The 20,337-nt window shown below is 35.4% G+C and overlaps 2 protein-coding genes across 3 annotated transcripts in view; one reads left to right on the top strand and one right to left on the bottom strand.

Moving 5' to 3' along the window:
- Positions 1-683: 683 nt before the first annotated feature.
- Positions 684-19,416, bottom strand: LOC115888169 (serine/threonine-protein kinase 33-like). 2 transcript variants are annotated; one of them, XM_030907778.1, is made up of 8 exons: positions 19,308-19,415; positions 19,057-19,258; positions 13,572-13,812; positions 10,604-10,774; positions 7,843-8,048; positions 1,559-1,723; positions 1,148-1,215; positions 684-801 (listed from the first exon to the last, which is right to left on the bottom strand). In XM_030907778.1, exons 1-8 carry the CDS (start codon positions 19,331-19,333, stop codon positions 768-770), a joined length of 1,113 nt encoding a protein of 370 aa, XP_030763638.1. In that variant the 5' UTR covers positions 19,334-19,415; the 3' UTR covers positions 684-767. The 2 variants fall into 2 exon arrangements, with proteins under 2 accessions (XP_030763638.1, XP_030763639.1); XM_030907779.1 differs by having other exon boundaries at positions 731-801; positions 19,057-19,240; positions 19,308-19,416.
- Positions 19,417-19,997: 581 nt separating this feature from the next.
- Positions 19,998-20,337, top strand: part of LOC115888104 (transportin-3) — a 34,206-nt gene continuing 33,866 nt past the window's right edge. Inside the window, exon 1 of the mRNA XM_030907676.1 lies at positions 19,998-20,309. Coding sequence (XP_030763536.1) covers positions 20,193-20,309 — 117 coding nt within the window. The 5' untranslated portion in view covers positions 19,998-20,192. The remainder of the gene's footprint in view (positions 20,310-20,337) is intronic.

Here is a 20,337-nt window from a genome sequence, read left to right as displayed (position 1 = left end):
AGCTAGAAAATGTTTCGAGAGAGTTAAATTATTGAATGTTATTGCACCAACAACGCCCTAATTACTCTCCTTTACGCGTTAACATTTTTTCGGCAATTTTATTAACATTTAAAATTGTCATAAGACAAGACGACGCCTAGTTCGAATTCTTTTTCACTTATTTTTTACTACCCGAAACAGCGTTACATGATACAAACCTCGTACCTGAGTGTTTTATATTCTCAATAACTAACTACACTAGCAAAAAACTAAGATACTTACGGTACAAACATAGTGGGGCATTCCGATGCGATGCTCGCCGCGATGCATCCTACGCGCACTTACTCGGCGTTAGAAAACAGTTCTTAAAATGTGCGCGTAGGATGCATCGCATCGAGATGCCCCACTATATGTTTGTACCCTTTAAATATTATGACAAGACCACGATTTCAATATTATTTTAATGCGATTGACATGACGGCGGCGTGACTATATATTGATAATTTCTGATTTCTGTAGAGTGCGTTGCGGTCGGAACTTGTTGAAATCAACTGAAATGCACCAAGCCTATACTCGCTATTTAAACCTGTGTATTTGTATATATCGATTGTTTACGATATTCTCCGATGGTGGCAGCACCGGCGCGGCGCGCTCATACAAGGCTCATACTTAGCATAATAAAATAATAGAAAAATTTATTTTTTTAGCCTTTTAATAATAAAGATCAATAAACATTATTTGTAAATATAAATATAATCACATATATAAAAACAAAATTGCAGAACGTGTTACTTGTCTTTGTGCACTTTGGTTGTACTACGCCTAAAAACAAAAATGTTCAAAATTAACTGATTATACCGTAGGATCAAAAAGTTTTTTTAAAACAGTTTCTTATAGAGTTCAAAAAATTGATTATAAGCACAGATAACACATAATCTAATCTATAATTATATGTTATCTGTGTTATAAGGCTAAGAGCACAATATGATCGGAAAAAAAACGACGTCAGCGATGGCTATGAAATGAAGATCGCTGTCAGTTTATATGTAAAATTATATGGTGTCATCGATCATTTCCAAGCCAACTGGACGCCGTTTTTATTCGATCATATCATACGGTATATACAGCGTGTCACAGTCACAAACAAGGTTCTCTAATATAAACTTACTTTATTCCTGCCTTGACTAACTTAGTGTTTGAGAGACTCGGTAATTCAAGACCATCACAAATAATACTCTGCAAATAAAATTTATGTAATGATATAATTATAAAAGATTAAGTCCCAATCTGTCCAGCATAAGAGAGATAACAAAATACTAGTACTGATGAAAGTTAACACTGTGAAATGGTTTTCTACAGTACTGAATGATCCGCAAAGAACCAACCACAGACTCCGTACACTGTCTAATATGAATTCTTTTAAAAAATGTCTATACCTTGCAAAAAAAACTTCTGACAAGCAGCGTCCGTTCAGGTTTAACGCAGAAGTGTTTACCAAAAATAATTATTTTATTTTGTAGATTTTTAAAAATCCCATAAAGGATTTTTTTGGATAGATGAATTCTTTTGTTGTACTCACCATACCCCTGCTTTTTCGGTCAGTCAGACTGTTCATTTCGAATCGAAATTGTTTCATCATTTCTACAATATTTTGTCCCCTGCTCAAACTCTGGCCTTCCTTCTCGCTGATCCAAGGATGTTCCTTGATTTGAGACGCGGTCATCCTTTGGACAGGGTCTTTCTCCTGCGTACAGTGACATTTTATTAAGTAAAAGAAAAGAAATTGTGTGCACTATGTGCGCATATTCGAAGTGAAACTTCTTCTTACTTCCTTCTGCATCGTATCCAACTTTACAGAGTGACCTGTGCATCGTCGTTCACCCACCACATTTGGTCGCGATCGGACGACAACAACTTTTGACGTTTTTTACGTCAAAACTGTCACAGTGACGCGCGTCGTACACGGTAAAGTTGGCCTTAGTCCAATGACTAAAGAATTCAAGGACAAATAACACCCGAGAGCAAATTGTTACCATGGCACCAAACAATGCCGTGGCCATATTTTTTTCTTAGCACTTAGCTAGCTGAAGGGATATTTATATTTTTGATAAATGTTTTGACTACGCCTATGGTGTAGGTGGTGGCATCATACTAATTAATTACGAAAAAAAAACGTATTAAAATGTTATCAAAAGGTACAGAACTAGTATAGACATATAGCACACATCAAGTACATATAATATCAGAAAAATAATTATCGAATTCAATAAGAAAACGCTAAAAAGGTGGAGCGGACTGTTTATTTACCTATGAAACGTAACTCCTGGCTCTTTCTTGTCACTGCTGCTTTTACATTTGAAAGCTGAACAACTAATCAGCATTGTAATAAAGTTTATACAAAGTTCACTACACACAAACTATTAAAAATTGCTAAAATTGTTGTTGGTGACCAGCTGATGACTCATTGTTTGCCACCAAAAGAAAAGGCGTCTAAGGTCACAAATTCTGCTGCAGCCCGTATAGGGGCGTTACATGTCCTCATATTCTTTAGTCATTGCCTTAGTCCAATCCATCGACATACCAAATTTCATTAAAATCGGACGATTTTTTGATTTGATTCATTGATGATGGGGTTTCGTAGTGCACGAAACGTCGTCAAAATATCATGAAAAGATGGGGCTCTAAGAGCCCCGTCTAAATTCCGAGTTTCAGCCTCCTAGCCCACGTAGAGCTCGAGTTACGACGCTCCATGATCAAAAAGTCAACGTTACCACTTTTCCTCTCGCGTCTCGTGTGTCACGGCCTTCAATGTTTACTCCTATCGCGCGTAAAGAAGTTTCACTTCAAAAATTTACTTTAATTCATAGGTATATTAGTTGCTGGCGATAATAACAATTAGGATTCATATAAAAACTTATAGGAGTTTATAGGCCATAGATTGTGAATTGTAAGAGAGGGGGAGGTGTGTCTATTGTGTCCCCTTTGTAGAATGTAGAATGTTTAGGAGGGTTAGGTTAGGTTAACCCTTTGAATAAGAAGACTAAGGAAGGAGCATATCAAAAATCTTAGGTACACAGCGATGGGCCTCAAATATGGCCGACTTAAATTCCGGTTTATCAGTGTCGTTCTAATTTTATTTAAAAAATGTAAAACTATGGTGTAGGGTAGACGTGGGGTAGACTCAATAATATGTTGTTTTATTTTACGTGTTTGTGTTGGTAGTTATTAAAATTGTTATAAAAATATATAATTCTAATAAAAATAGATAAGTTATAATAAGTATTTATTACCACAAACATCCGATACGCTACTGAAGCAGGTAAGTCAAATTAACGTATCTAAATTCTTTGACATCTAATCTTTGACAAGTAATAAATAAAAGCTAAAATGCAAGAAAAATATTTAATTTAGTTAATTTAAGTGAATTTCATAAATGATCGGTTTACTACACGTATGTATATTATATAGTCACTTACTAGCGAAAAGTTGTTCCATTACTTCACTCAATTTTTGCCGAGATCTACCGCACGCTACACAACCAACTATTTTAGAGTCTTTTTCGATAAATCGCGATAGTGTCACTGTTAATTTAAGTTCTGCCACAATTTCCATCTAGATTTACTACCTTTATACAACTATCAGTAGTAGAATAAATAATAAATAACATAAAATAAGCTCCGTAAAGACTGACAAATCCACAAAATTTCAAATCAAATTCAAATGTGTCAAATGAATCGTCAAACAGAACTGTCAAGGATCCCCACCCTAGAGAGCTTTTATGGTGGCTTTTCCGCCCACCATGCATGAATACATGGATAGCATTATGCTCCTTCCTTAGTCTTCTTATTCAAAGGGTTAACCCCTTTCTTGAGTTATAACTCATCATACAGTCTCAGGGTTTTAACAAAAGTCATAATCTTAGACGGCTCCACAGAGGCCAGCTCTCCATCCTCAACATCAGCCGTACCAAAGTTCATGGCACGAATGGTCGTCGTCTCCGCGCACTCAGTGATAAGGTGTTCTGATGTTTCCCATTTTCCCCACAGAATCTGCTTTCGCCGTTGTTTCTCAGCTTCAGCCTACTTAGGTGTTCGTTGAGGAGATGTCCTTAACAGTGTCCTGTTAGAAACCCCGTGACAATCCGAAGATTGTTTTTACTTATATCAAGGAAAACCTTTGATTTTTCTCGGTCGTAATTTCTGAGGAACTTTTTCGATTGTCTTAGACCGTTGGAAGACAACCATTCTGGATATGGAGTCTTCCAGATTCTTCAGTTCCGCTTTCAGTTGGTTCCTGTTTGGAAAACATAACGGTTCTGGTCCAGTTAGTGGAGTGTTCATTGGAAAGTTCACTTTTTCATTGCCTTCTATCCCTTGGTGAGCAGGCACCCAGAGCAGGAGGACTTTATTTTCTTTGCCTAATTTATGGAGCTTCTCCAGGCATTCTTTGACCAACTTCGAATTGATGGTTACTGAGTTGATCGCGTTTAGCCCTGCTTTTGACTATCAGATAGGATGGCAATTTCCTGTTTTCGATAGTTCCTATCTAAGATAAATTGTACACATCTTTCGATGGCGTAAATTTCTGCCTGAAGGATACTGGGGTAGGTGCCCATATTGGTTCGGAGTATTTAGTTATATCCCTGTCCCTGCTTTGGTTTTGGAAGCATCAGTATACCACGTTATGGTATGGTCTCTTACATGCTGAGTAAGCGTTTTTTCCTTCCAATCCTTTTTATTACTCAATACTACAGTGAGGTGTTTCTCAAAGTTGTAACTTCTTGTTATGTCATCCACTGGGAGTTGGAGAAGTGGAAATTTCTTTTTGAGGGTGTTCCAAGACCCTGATCTCCTGAGATTGTGTCCCCCTTTCTTGAGGTCCCCTTTTCTTCCCATCATACAGTCTCAGGGCTCTGACAAAAGTCAGTATCTGAGACGGCCCAAGCAGCATTTGGACGTCGGCACAACCTCGTTCCAACCCTAGTTTGCACTAGTTCGGAGAATAATTTTTGGGTCGAAACGACGTTAGATACCTACGTTGTCTAGCAGCCTAATTTAGCACAAACTGCAACGTTGTTTAAAATCCTAATTCACAGAAATACAAAACTATAATAATAAGGCGTCAAAGTCGCGTTTTATCCTAAATTGGGATAATTATAGTAAAACTATATTATTTTTATGGTTTAGTTAGAGAAAAGGAAAACAAGTAAGGACTGTAAAGGAACTGTAACTGTAAAGGAAAACAAAACAAAAGTATTTAAGTATGGAGGATGTACATATGATCATAATTATTGAAACACTTTAACCAAATCTGTAACTCGTTACCCAAGGCAAAAAGTTAAACCCAAACAACTTTATTGATAAATGTATTGTTTCTACTTTGAAAAATACTAATAGGCCTTAAAATTAAAGAAGTTTAAAAAAATTTCTTGAATTTTTTTTTGTAAAACGAGAATAATTTATTCGCAGTCGAAAAAAAATGTTTCCGCGTGTTGTTTAGGGTCAAATATTTCAAGTTAATGTATTCAAAAAGCAGGAATTGCTATTTTAGGAACGAAACATTTTCTTATTTAACAACATGGCGGCTTTCACTTTGGAGTAGTTCGAGTAGTCGCATACTGGATTAATAAAGTCGCAGTTAAGCCTTAACAGGTAGTATACTAGTCGCAAGATTGTCTAATGTCATCCTAGAGTCTAGACATGACCATCAATTGTCAAACGTCAAAGCAAAATTTGCTTGTCCCGCCCTCTATATTCTAAATAAACGAGGGAGTGGATAAAGTATCGGTAATATGTCGATGTATATTTAAATTTAGTTTTATATGTGCCTTTCTTACGTCCCATTTTAATTAAGTTGTTTTATAAAAACAAAAACAGCACTGAACTGTTTGACTGAACAGAACGAAGTGAAAACTTAAGATTTAAGGTTTTGGTTCAATACAGTTGCAAAAAGGTAGTGGCTCGACGTCCTACCAACGTAAGAAAAAGGAAATCTAAACAACGTTGGAATGAGTAAAACAGACGACGTTTGCATAATGTTGGAATAGGTCCTGAAAGTGACGTCGGAAAACTCTTTATTGCCCAACATTGTGACAACGTTGTCCGAATCACCTAAAGCTCACTTAAGCAAAAAAGGTTAGAAGACAACGTTTATTCGACGTCGGCGTCGCAGAAGCTTTTACTTTGTTGTAGTACTAGTTCAACGTCGGCACAATGTTACAAAAACGTTTACATTTATTTTAATACCCAAGGTACGGAGCTAACTATTTTTTGTAACTAATAACTAATCCAACGTTGTGTTTAGTAAACATGTGGTCGCAAGTCGTGAAAATGCTACTTGGGGGTTTTACAGAAGTATTCCGCATCTTCGATTTGACAAAGTTAATGGCACGAATTGTCGGCTCGGTGCACTCAGTAATGAAGTGTTCTGGTGTTTCCCCATTTCCCCCACAGAATCTGCATTTATAGTTGTTTCTTAGCTTCAACCTACTGATAACGAATACTACATCACTAACTGGACCAGAGCCGTTCTCCTTTCCAAGTGGAAATCGACTTAAAGCGGAACTCAAGAACCTGGAAGGCTTCATCCATAACCTGGAATGGGAATTTTGAATGGAGATTTCTCAGGAATTTTGACCGAGAAAAGTCGAAGCTGAGCAAGCTTTGAGACCTTCCCCTAGGAGATGCAAGACCTTGTCGTTGGTGGGGAAGCTCCTGGTCAGGTGATGGGGGGAATCTTCCCTAGCACTTGGCTTGGTCTAAGAAGCATCTCACTCATCGTCTTGTCCCTGACTGTAGTGTCATGGCCAGGGAATTGCACCAAGACATATAACGATACCGGGCGGGGCTACGGACAGCCTCAACCTTGGGGCATCGGGGGGCACCCCATTGTATTTTACCCCTTACTTCTACATGCGGGGCTCTGTAGAAATGGACCGACTGTCCCTAGCGACTCATGGGAACACTATGAGATCTGGTAATAATAGTAATAAAAACATCACCGGTGAAGCTGTGGGGAAACCCCCTAGCAACACTGGGAACAGTAACAATGAAAGTTCCAAGGGGCCAAACCCAAAGAGAACTACAAGAGAGGTGGCTGACACTTGCGTGAGACCATCCTCCGCAAGTGGCATACAAGTTACCACCTCCTCCAAGGGTCGGAAGCCTACCTCCTACCTCTAAACCCAACAGGCGACACAAGCTACCCTTTCGTCTACCCGGCCTGGGGCGCTATTCTCTACAATCGTCGGAATCGGTGAGTTACCAATAGCTATCGGTACGTATTTGCATATAGTAAATATGTATTAATTGTTGTCGTCATAGTTACCGATCGGCCCTATGACAGATATCGCAAATTTATACCGACGACTCTCGGTATCTCTACCGTGAGTTTGACAAGGGCACGGTAGAGATACCGATTTTTGTCGGTACAAATTTACGATATCTGCCATAGGACCGATCGGTAACTATGACAACAACGATTAACACATTTTTACTATATACAAATACGTATCGAGAGCTGTCGTAACTTACCGATACCGACGATTTTACAGAATAGCGCCACTGGGTCGTAGCTCCTCGACTGTGAAGGACACGGGTCTCCGTAGGAAGTCCTGGGACTGTATGATGAGTTATAACTCAAGAAAGGAGGACACAATAGATCTCTAAGGTCGCAGAGATTAACCCCGTTCCCACTTATTCTAAATTCTAAAAGCTCTGAGACTGTATGATGAGTTATAACTCAAGAAAAAGGAAATCAATGGATCTATAAAGTCGCGGTGATTAACTGCCCCCTCCTATACAATTTACAATATTAAAACGTTTTTGTTTACTGATATCTACTAGGATAAAATGGCGTTCTCACCAATATGCACTTCAACAACTGGATAGCTTGTTCACTAACACCCTCCGTGATGTACTTGGGTTCCTCGAAACATATGTTGTGCATGAGGATCTCTTCGTTTTGATTGTAAAACGGATTTGATCCGTACAACATCATGTACATTATGATTCCGATTGACCACACGTCACACAGTTCGCTGTACGTTTTCATTTGCAATATTTCAGGAGCTGAAAATATATAAAAGTATTTTATATGCGAACTAAGATTATTTCAGCAATTCTAAGTTTATAATTCATACTTATATTATTTTGAAACTTAGGCACTACTCACACAGGGATACTCAAATCTCCAAAGGGCTGGGATACTCGGCGACTTGGAGACGCGTCATATCTAATTATTAACAGTTATTATGTGGTGGCGCTCAGACGGAGAAACTCCAGTAGTGAACAGTCTTGCGGCGCTACCCAGAGACTTCGCCGTGCCGGTCGCTCAGTAGCCCAGTTGCTTAAGCCGCAGTTACACGTATCAAGTAGCTATATAAAGCAAGTAGCTAAAATTTAGCCCGTTCATTTTAGTGAGCGTCTACGTTTTATTTTTAATACTGTTTATTTGTTGATTTAAACGAGATTTTACACTGGGGACATAAATATCCTTCGAACCGGCTCCCGATTTCATAAATGCTGTATTTTCCTTTTTTGTCTTGACAATAAGTTGACCTCAATGCCCGTATTTTGTTTTTAATTTCATGAAATCCGAATACTTCTATACCCATGATTTGCTCAATTCCCTTATACGCTTTGTCCCGAGTAGTGAACAGCTTAGTTGCTCAAAAACAGAGGTGAGGATGACCACTTGCGCAAGTAAATAGAAATCGTTTCTATTCAGTTGACTAAACAGTTTATTAAATCTGTTACTTGCGCCAGTACTAAATCGAGTTGTTTACACCATGCAGGTCACTAAATTTAGTAACTTGGTTTAGCTACTTGATACGTGTGTAACTGCGGCTTCAGTATCCTTATCTCCACATGAGGGAACAAGCGTTTAGTTTGAAGTTTGTGGCCGAAGTGGCAAAATTTCCAGTATTATTTAATTATAAAGTTAAATGCTTCTTCTGTTCCTGTAAAGGTGTAATATTTTTTTTGATATAAAGGATGTAACCAGTATTTTCTCACTGTTCTTCTGCGACGGTAATAATAATATTGAATAATTATATCATCATCACTACTGTAACTAGACGTTTTAAATGAAGCACTCTAAATAAACGAGCCCCTTCACATACGAAACAAATTGAATATTAATTTTATTTTAGATAGGAAACCCGCGCAACTGGAGTAGCGACTGTCTGAGTATTCCAGACAACTAGAGTCTCCGAGTCTCTAAGTATCCGTATTCCAGTCATCTAGTATCCGAGATTTGAGTAAATGCCTTAAATTAATCGATTGTTATAATTTATGTGGTTGTGATATTATTTTTTTTGCAAGTATCTTTGTATTTGCACAATTGAAGAAGTCATGTTGCACATTTTTTTAGGCGCTATGTATTGTTAGGTTTTTGCTGGGTTCTGTGCGGATAATTTAAAGTCTTAATTAATCAACGAAGTTTATTAACAGAAAAGAACAACACTAACGAAAACTATTTAACACTATTTACAATTAATACGATGCCATCGAAAATAAACGGCTGAGAAATGATTATGTATGATAGTTTTGGCGAGGTCAAGCCCTAGACGTCATTTACTTTTAGTTTTCTACTACTTTTCTACTTTTTCTTTTACTGCCAGTTGGCCTTAAGAAGATTGTAATTTATTTTTTAAATTCGAAAAATAATATTTTTTTGGAAATAAATTTGTATGTCTGAAAACGTTTTATCCTTTTTTAATTTTTCTATAATTAATGTTAATTTTTGACAAGTTTTATGTCGATTCTTATTAAATGACGTCTAGGGATTGACCTCGCCAAAAAATCATCGATTGTTATTCACCAGCTGTCTTTGACGCTGTTTTTTCGATCGTACGGTGTTTTGGAACTTATAATAATCTATTTTCATAATTTATGGGGGTATGTTATAAATCTTTGTATTTGCATAATTGAAAAAGTTGTGATTCGCATTTTTTTAAGCGCTAAGTACTTTTTAGTTTTTGTTCGGTTCCGTGCGGGTAATTCAAATAGTTAATTTTTAAAGAAGACGATAAAATGGTATTTTATCGTCGACCGAAAAAATTAATTCACGAGCGATGAAATCGCGAGTGAATTAATTTCGGATGAAAGTGAGAGCAGAAATGGCTCAAAACGAAATAAGTAAATTACCAACAGGTATTCAGGCTGAAGCGACAAACGCCATATCCAAACTACTTCCATTTAAATCCCGAATAACTTATGAAAAGGAATACAAAAATTTTCAAAAACGGAAGCAATTAAAAAACGTGCGAGAAGAAATAAAGTTTTTAACCTATCCCCGCTGTTAAAGTATCATTTAATCTACCCTTACGGTTAAAGTACTATTTTATCTACTATTTTTGATAGATATAAGGGGCAATTTTAACAGTTGTTATGGAAAAAAATTATATTGTATTGTGGCTGCGGTATTTTCACTGTTCCTATATTAAATTCCTCGCGGTTATGTTATTACGTGGAATTGGAACAGTGATTTTCGGAATATGATAACTGTTACGGACTGTTCCACTATTGGAACTGTTCCAAAATCACTGTCCCTAGTATTCTATTTCAACTGTAATAAATCAAAAATTAAAAGATTCAGGATTAAATTAAAAGAAAAAACTTACGCATATACAGAACGGTCCCGCAGTAGTCTTTCATCAAACTTTGAATGCCGACGCCTTCTTTGACTATGCTCAGTCCAAAATCGGTCAGCTTAATAAAATATTCGTCGTTGTGGTTTTTTGGATTGTCAGCAATCAGTATATTTTCCATTTTAATGTCTCTATGGACCACATCTAGAAATACCAGAAATCAGAAATATATTGTACAGGGTGTCCCATTTTCGTGTGCTTTACAAGGTTTCTCGTTTACACATTATTATAAATATAAACAGATGCTAACAATGCGTCGCGTCGGGCATCTGTAGCTCCTAGAATAACGAGTAATGTACGAGGATATATTCCAGGAAAATATTTTAACATCTCTAGAGTGGCTCAAAAAAGTGTGAGTGGATAGCGATGATTTTTTTTAATTGAACACCCTGTATATTATTGCATTTTTGCTTCCTTTCAGATCACTGTACATAATCCTAAGATATGAATAAATATATTTCGATAATTTCAGAGATGTTAATAAATAAAAAATACATATTTTCAGCCTTTCTTAAAAAATTATTACAAATACCTGAAATCAAATATTGCTTACAAATATGCAACTAAATAGTCGGCCGATTCAAAATTGCATGTCAGCGCATAGCCTAAGGCTACGCACTGTAATCAAATATTGGACCGATCGGCTCCAAAAAAATGTATTATTTTCACTTTTGCAACTAAATAGTCGGCCGACTAAAAATTACATGTCAATGCGTACCCTAATTATCCTAAAAAAACTCACAAGAGAAAGGCAAAAAAATGCACGCTTCATTTAGAAGTATGTAATAATTATTTTTATTCAAATATGCGATAATTGTTTTGAGTAGTGTACCTATAACGAATACCTACATTTAAGAGTCTATTACCACAGATTAGGTATACTATATGGAAACGATATAAAAAATATCACGTAATCACAAAACTTCAATCTATTTCCGTATTGTAACGGAATTTTAAATCATGTCTTTATTTTCGAGAAAATTTAGTCCAAATAAGGCATATTTTGATGATGCTTGGCCATCAAAATCTTAAAAATAAAGAAGTTGTCTACAAATCTGTTACACTACCGGATATAGTATAATTCTTTATATTTAATTTCCTTCTACATCCCATACAGGCACACTTCGTCCCAGGGACGTTCATTTTATGTCCATTTTACGTCGGTACGTCTTGGGACCAATTAGGGACGTACTATGTACGTACAAAAGTGTACGTACATAGTGCGTGCCCCATGTATGTACTATTTACGCGTACATTGTAGGACTTCACTACGGACGTACATGCGAGTACGCACTACGTACGTATCTTGAAAATTTTTGACAACGCATTACAAAATGTTATTTAATTTTAATATCATGACTGGATTATTTTGGTCAGACATACACAATAATAATGAATGGACTGAATCAGTGGATCTTTTCTAGGCTAACGTTAATTCAAGTCACTCTAACCTACCTCTACTTCTTTTCTTAATAAATCTAACCCGACCGCTATAAAAAATGATTTCCTAAATTATCCAATGACCATAATGAATGACACAGCCTTTGAAGAAATCTGATGGGTTAAAAATGCAATATATTATGCAATCAAGCCTAACAGGAAAATTATGCAGTCCTATGTTTAAATTTCCCGCTAAGTTATTCGTTCACATTCGAGTCCTGTCGGAATCGGAAGTCGGGCGTTTTCTAATGGCGTTTTCGATTGGCAGAGCTAGTGTGCACGTGCGCACTCAGTGTATTTCCATCTTTTATTAATCAACGTAAAAAATAAAAACAACAATACACTGAGTGCGCACCTAGTCCGATCCAGTTTTCGATTGTGTTGTGAGTGGGTGCCATGGTGGCCATAGGTTGTTCCGCTTCCGGCTTGCTTTCTTTTGTCGTTGCCTTCGTTGCTCGTTGTTTCAAGTTAAGTTAAAGTTTAATAATATAATGTGGTGCAAAGATACTTCTAGTAAATATTACAAAAGGGCAAATGTTCAAATTAAGCGGTTTGAATGCTAATCAAAATAGACAGCCTGCTTCATTTAATCAGGCATCTTTCCTTCAATCTTGTAATGATCAACATAGCACATCAGATTCAGTTCTTGATTTACAGTCTGAAGATTCTCTGCCACATCTTCACATTAGCGAAACTGAAACAGATAACCCTCGAGATAACTTATGTTGTGTATCTCAAAATGGGGAATCATCAGATGAATTACATGATACTGCCACATCTAATGTAACTATTTCCCCTAGCACAGTCACAACCTCGAATGATTGAGAATCGGCTCATTCAATTTTTTCAAAACAGAGGCAAGAATTAGATATTTGAATACTTAGTTTACTTTTTGCATTTTTTAGTTAGAAGCAGTTCAAGAATAAAAAAAAATGAAATATCTATCAACATCCAATAAAAGACAGAGTGCGCTAAGGGTGTAGTTGCCGGACCGAAGCCAGACTCACGGGTGTATCAAGACATAAGGGATGACCCTGTACCTGAGTTTTTATATTAATAAATATTTTAAGCTGACTTCCATTGAATTATTTCTAATTAAATTCCTAGGTCGTATACGTCGTTGAAAAATGTACGTCTATAGTACGTACATTGTATGTACTTTCGATCATTTTACATCCAGTTTTGGTCCGGAACAAAACATAAAATGTACGTACATGCGACGTACTTTACCACATCCCAGGAACGTACCGGGGACGTACAAAGCGTTGGAAAATGTACGTCTCTAGTACGTACATAGTACATACCTGTACGTACCAGGGACCTGATGTTCGCCCCAATATTACGTACCAGGTACGTACATAGTACGTACCGTGGCTGTATGGGATTTGTGTAAAAATTCCTAGCCAGTTTTACATAAAACGTTAAATGCCGAGTGAAATGGACTCTAAAGTTTTCCTATTCTATGTTGTTATTTATTTATAGGAAAATGCAAAATACATACCGTTTTTGTGCAAATATGATACAGCATCAGCCAACTGGTAGATAACTCTTCTCGTTACTTTTTCCGATAGGGGCTTGCTGTGCTTGTAGATTTTATAGAGTTCAGCTTTGCACAACTCCAACACCATGTAAAGTTTTTTCGGCGATTCGTACACCTTGCTCAAGTAGATGATGTTCTGATGATCCACCACCTTCAAAATTTGTATTTCCCGGTTGACTTCGATTAATTTTGTTGCTCCTGCCTAAAATGTTTTTATGTCTTGTCTTTACTATAACAGGTTATGCATCGGCTCGGGATATACCGGGTGTTTTTCAGAAGTGGTTCACCCCACACACGGCAAAATGCTATGTTTAGCTTGACAAAAATCGAAATTAGAATTTTTTTTGTTTGTTCATCCACTCACTATCGTTATTATAAAATCTGTGGACCTAATTTTACATGTTATAATTTTTTTCGAGCAACCTATAATAGCTTTGTTCGGGTTCTTATTATTACCGATTCTGAACTGTCCTACAACTCTGCCGCGCATGCGCTAATGAAATAATTTCTCCGTATTTCCTTCTGCGCATGTGTATTACAGTTCTAGGACGGTTCAGAATCGGTAATATGAAAAACCCGAAGTAAGGGCTCTAACTCACTGACGACCAGGTCGCAACGACCTGGCCGTCGGCTGGCCGGATGTATTGCGTTTATAGCTGCGGCCAGATGAACGACCAGTTTCAACAGATTTGTCAGATCTAACGATTTTTTACGTTTTACCAATTAGAAAATATTGTTTCAGAAAGAATTAAGCTTCAGAAATGTTAAAATATCCGACTTAAATAAAAAGCGAAGTTGCTATTCATGAGCTTATTAAATGTTCTAATATTAAATAATGCATTTAAAATATTCTTGGATTTTTCGTTAATAAATACTGGTGTGGTAAATGGAGTAAGTAAAATCTCCAACCCCGACTATACGAGAACGTCGTTATTTCCATGTTTTTCAAATCCGCGATGCCTGCTATTCCATCAGTCGTTTCATAACAGAATATTCTACATCCTACGTCTATGTAATTTAATATGTGTAGAGTGAAACATGTAACTCGTGAGATTTTCAGCATAATATCAATAAAGGACAAAAACAGTATTGTTCCTAAAGGTGCGTCCAGACTTGGGCATTTTAGCCCGAACGAACCGAGCGCGCACGAACAAGCAGAACAAATAGGCCGAACAAAAAGGATTGTGTACGCGCGACCGACAAAAAGAGACATTCTATTTTTTTTTTCTACTGATATGGAATTCTACTCATGGCTCTTATCGACTTTAGAAGTAAACATATTAGGGCCATCTCAAAAAAATTTCGTCAGACACTGGCTCTAAGCAGGTAGAAAGTTTAGCTTCCAGTTATTTCAATGTTTACAATATAAATTCCTCTTTTTTATTGTTACTGAGAATCTACTACAGTAAATACTTCTATTTTTATGAATGTTGAAGTTACTTTTACTCTTAATTTTTTTAAAAATAATGTACCTAGTAGAAATATAGTCTAATGGACCCTGTTTGTAAAACGTTAAATTAAATATAATATTTAAAATACAGTTGTCCTCCTTGTACATGACTACAATACAACTAAAAAAAATAATTTAATAAAAAAAACAAGTGGTTGTAGAAAAACTTTAAATATGATTTTTTTTATTTTTTAACATCGAAACTCGAAGGTATAATAACAGGTATCATACCAACCATAAATAGAGTATGTCATATAAAAATGTTTTGAATTTTTACTAGAATCGACCCTTGATAAAAAGGGACTAGATTTAAGTTTCCCTTTGATCCAGTCTGTATACTATTTCTTTGGATTTTCTGCACGTGTGCAAAAACTACACTAAAACACTATATCTTATAGAAAATAAAATATTGTGCGTTGAATTTGAGGGATTTCATCTGAAACATTATTAATTTGGAAGAAAACTGGCAACAAGCCGCAGAAAATTATAATATTTTAGTGCAGTCTACTGGTCGCAACGACCAACGGACGGCCAGGACGTTACTGTGCGCGGTATCATTTGATTTAATGGTTTTAAAGGTAGCAGCGGCCTGGCCGGTGCGACCTGGTCGTCAGTGTGTTCGAGCCCTAAGCTAACGACGCGAGCGCTACCGAAAGTTGATGGACTCCGCTCCACTTTCTGGGTAGAGCGTTAGCCTTGCACAAAGGTGGAGCGCAAAAGAGTCATTTACACCCAGCACAACCATTTGAAAATTAATCATCATTATTGACAATATAGCTACAGACATGTAGTACAATTAAATAATATCAATATAATAAATTTGAACTATTTTGAATGTAGATAAAATATATTTTAACACACTACTTTGGGTTTATTTTTTTTATAATTTTGTTTTTATAATGAGTTATAGTAATGAGTTCCACGGAGTTCCGCTTTTCATTTATTAAAATTAAAATCTCTAATGTATGTTTGATACAGGTATAAAAAAATCAGCTTTCCCAAATCTGCCCTTTTTTTGAAATGGTCCCCCTTTTTTGCAAGGATTCACACTGATTTCTATATAGTAAACGCCACGAATGTTTGGGAGTGATTCATCGGTCGCTACCATGTGAACTAATCTGTTCAAGGTCACATAAAACTTAATTCCAGTGCCGTGGTGTTTCAAGTCATATAATAATCAATATATAATCTGTTGTAATTTGTTGTTTTAACTGTCAAAGTCTTGTCAAAACATATATTTGGTTATAAATATAAAATGGAATGCCCCATTGGTCGCACCAGGTGGATGACACTTCTTATGGGAGAACTGGAAATGGTTGAAAACTTGACTACAAGCGATTTTCTAGGAATCTTCCTTACCGATAAATTATTGACAAGAGTGACAGATAAAACCTTGACATTCTTTCAGTATAACTGTTCATCTCTTTTTCTTTCTAAAATGTGCGTTGAAAGGAGACAAAAACATTTTTTTGCAACCCATAATTTGTTATTCGAACACCACTTTTCTCCTTGTCGGGTCGTTGACGTTGACTTGTCGCCATTTTATTTCTTTTGTTTACACGCTGCAGTTTGCTTTGTAAATTGAATACATAAATTATTTAGGCAAATATAGGTTTTTGATAAAACTCCTTGGACTAACGTGTAGGTAAGTGTTGATAAATAAGTTTTTTTTCATCTTAACATGCTCATTGTCATTCTCCTGATTTAGGTGACAGAAAAGGATCATCAAATTATTGAATTTTATGTTTTTTCATCCCAGGACCGATAATAAAATATATATTTTATGGATACCTTCCTAAATATCAACGAGATGAGCCATCGGAAGAAAGGGACCATAGTACAAAACAGAAGGGTGATCTTTTTTCTTTCCACTTAGGATATTGAAATTATTATATACTGTAGTCGTGTTCGGCATTATGCTCTGAGAAATATAGATAAACAAAGAACAACAGATATAAAGCATCCCAGAGGAAAAGAGAGGCAATACCTGTACTCTTTCTCTGATATTTGTGCAAGTTACGGCAAAGTATTGTTGTAAATGTCATCTTTTTAATCGACCTGAAAACTTCGAGCAAAGAGATGGCTCTTTTAACAATACCCTAACAGATATCAAAGACGATACAGGTTCTTCCTCTCTTTTCCCCTGGAATACTTTTAATTTATTATTCTTTGTTTATCTAGATTTCTAAGAGCACTATGAACGAACTCAGCTTGTATGTTTGAAATAATCGTCCAGCTGGCTTAAAAATGATGATCGATGACATTTCCTATATAATTCATAGATGGCTTCATTTCTAAGCCATCTATGACGCCATTTTTTTCAGTTTTGTTATAATTAATTTTGTCTCTTGATCTACTTGTAACATTATTCTTTTAATTTTATTAATTTATTTTGTTGGAATTAATTTCTGATGTATATTTGATAATGATATTAAACATATTTTTAAAAAATGGTGTATTTTTTGTGTTTTTATGTATGTCATAATTAAAAATAAATGAAGAATTAAAATTTTTTATTTTTTTAAAGTTCCCGCCATGCGTTACAATCTAGTCCGTAGTTCCTACAAGCGATATTGGGGGCGCTAGTAGCAGTAGACTTGTCAACAGTGTCAAATTTAAACGTCAATTTCACTTTCCAATATTTAGCAAGGCGCTCGCACTTCTCCTTGTGTATGTGTTTTGTGGGTCGCACTGCAAGCACACCAATGGACTGACGCACAAAAACAAACCAATCAAAGAAACGCGATATAGTATCGTCTTTGTCAATCACGCTAACATTTTAGAATAAGTAGGAAGAGCGCAGGCAGATGATTAGACCGGGCTTTAAAAACCTACGTCTGCGGTAAAAATTTACGTTTTTAATGTAAAAATGATAGCGCGCGTGTCGATTCTAACTTCATCAAGCGATGAATCACTCCCAAACATTCGTGGCGTTTACTCTACCAGTCTTGTAATATCATAATATCAAGAAAGGATTTTTTTAGTTTTAAGAAGACAGATATTTTAAATTATGAATTTCTAAGTTTAATGCACATTTTTTTTTCATATACATATTATTGACTTTGAAAAAAATTAAAATCTCAGTGCTGGGTTCAAATGACACGCTTTTGCGCTCCACGAAAAGTGCGAACTGCTTCAATTTTTGGTAAAACTTTCACTACTCTAGATGAATAGAAAAATTTAAACTATTTAAAATTAGCCCAAAAATATGTAATAAGAAAAACAATGTGTGGTTGAACATACCATAAAAAATTAATCTGGATTTTTGTCAAGCTAAACATAGAATTTTGCCATGTGTGCACCCCTGTAACTTTTTTGTTTTTTAGATAAAAAACGAGATTTAGTATGTTACATGCAAAGGTTACATGTTAGTATATGACATAAATTAGACATTATTGAAAAAATGATGATAAACAAAAACATTTCAAATTTATGATTTCAGTCTAATAACTATTTAGTCAACATGTTTAATTTATGTCATTGATGACGGGTATCAGGGCCGCTTTATTCATTAGGCAAGATAGGCAGCTGCCTAGGGCGGCAAGCTGATGGGGGCGGCATTTTTTTAATGAAAACAATATGTTGGAAAATAAAACATACCGCCACAATATTATATTAGTTTTGAATTATTAAAATCAAAAATAAAAGCATTAACTTTTTTTAAAACTGAAATATTTCCATTAGTTGACAATATTAGGTATAGTTTGTCCAGCGGTAGGATCCTTGACACTGACAGTTGTGTTTGTCATTAAACAGAGTATCAATATCTACTTCTTTTAATGCTAAAATTTTAATAAATTCGTGGAAAAGAACTCTTTTTACATTCAAGAAATTAATAATAAATTTTACAATTTTATTGTTTAATAAAGACGGTGGCTACTAAACAAATAAAAATCGGGACATTAGGGCTTTGCGTGGGGACGCGGGACTTTTGGATCAAAATCGGTACTGTCCTGACAAAATCCGGACGGGTGGAAACCCTAAATAAAAGCTTACAATGTTTTTGTGGACGATTTTAACTGCCCATTGCTTGGTGTTCGATTTTTCTACCGCCAACACGACAATCCCGAAAGTACCATGTCCAATTTCTTCCTTGAAATCGTACACGTCGTATACTTTTTGGGCATCCGATACACGGATATGTTTGACGTTTCGGTCTTTCAGATGAAACGAGGCACAACTAAAACAATTACAAAATCTAACGATAACGTTAACTTCACCTATTTGACCAAAAAATGATTACTTACTCCCTTTTAAATTCATTTTTTAACATATCCACAAAATAACGTTATAAATTGCTTATGGCAAATTCAAAATACTGACGTTCTACGTCAACTACATCGTAATTTAATGCGCTTCTCTAATAGACACTATTTGGTATGAATAATATATATTTTTTAATTTACTTACCGTTTATATAACTACTTATTACTTTTTGTTATGAAATGTTGTTTATTAGGAGCCAAAATAGTTTAAATTTAAATATTTCCCCCATTTTAACCATATAGCGCAATCTGGTAGATTATTCCTTAAACTTTTTCTTTGTTACAGTTTTTTTTTATGTAATTTAATGTATTGCAATTTTTTTCAAATTGTTTTAAGTTACAGAAAACTATAATTATATGTAGCTCGCACCATCTTGGTTTATAGAAAGAGACTAACTCACTGTCATTGTTGCCAATAGAAGAATAATATGACATAACATATTTTTTAAAATATATCTTTATATAGGATATAACTTTATTTGCCAATTTAAGTATGGTCAGATATATATATCTGACCATACTTAAATTGGCAAATTTAAGTATGGTCATATGGCCTATATTATAATATTTTGTAAACAAAATCTAAGTTTATATTTCTCTTCTAGTCAAATATCAGGGAAAATAATAAATTTATTGATAAAACAATAATATTTACTGTCAACATATACAGTTGGGGTTGGGGACATTGTAATTCTGTCATGATTTTGTCTGTGATTGTTTTGGATTTTAATATTTACTGGAAATATTTTAAATAGTCTTTTTATTATTTCTTTTCGACAATTAATGTTGAGCGACTAATATAGAATGAGTTTGTATTTATGAGATGTAAACCGTAATTAGGAGTAGTTTTGGGGAATTTCTAAAATTATGGATCAAAAACCTAACCTAGACGTGGTAGTTTTAGCTGTTACAACTTTATATCAGAATCCAGATAGAAAAGAAAAAGAAAGAGCTTCCAAATGGCTTTTGGAATTACAAGGATCTGTAAGTAATTCATTAATTTCCTTTTAAC

The sequence above is a fragment of the Sitophilus oryzae genome, unplaced genomic scaffold (genome assembly GCF_002938485.1).
Source record: "Sitophilus oryzae breed Bouriz unplaced genomic scaffold, Soryzae_2.0 scaffold_684_pilon_pilon, whole genome shotgun sequence".
NCBI classification, from domain to species: Eukaryota; Metazoa; Arthropoda; class Insecta; order Coleoptera; family Curculionidae; genus Sitophilus; species Sitophilus oryzae.
This window is presented reverse-complemented; position numbering and strand designations above follow the sequence as displayed.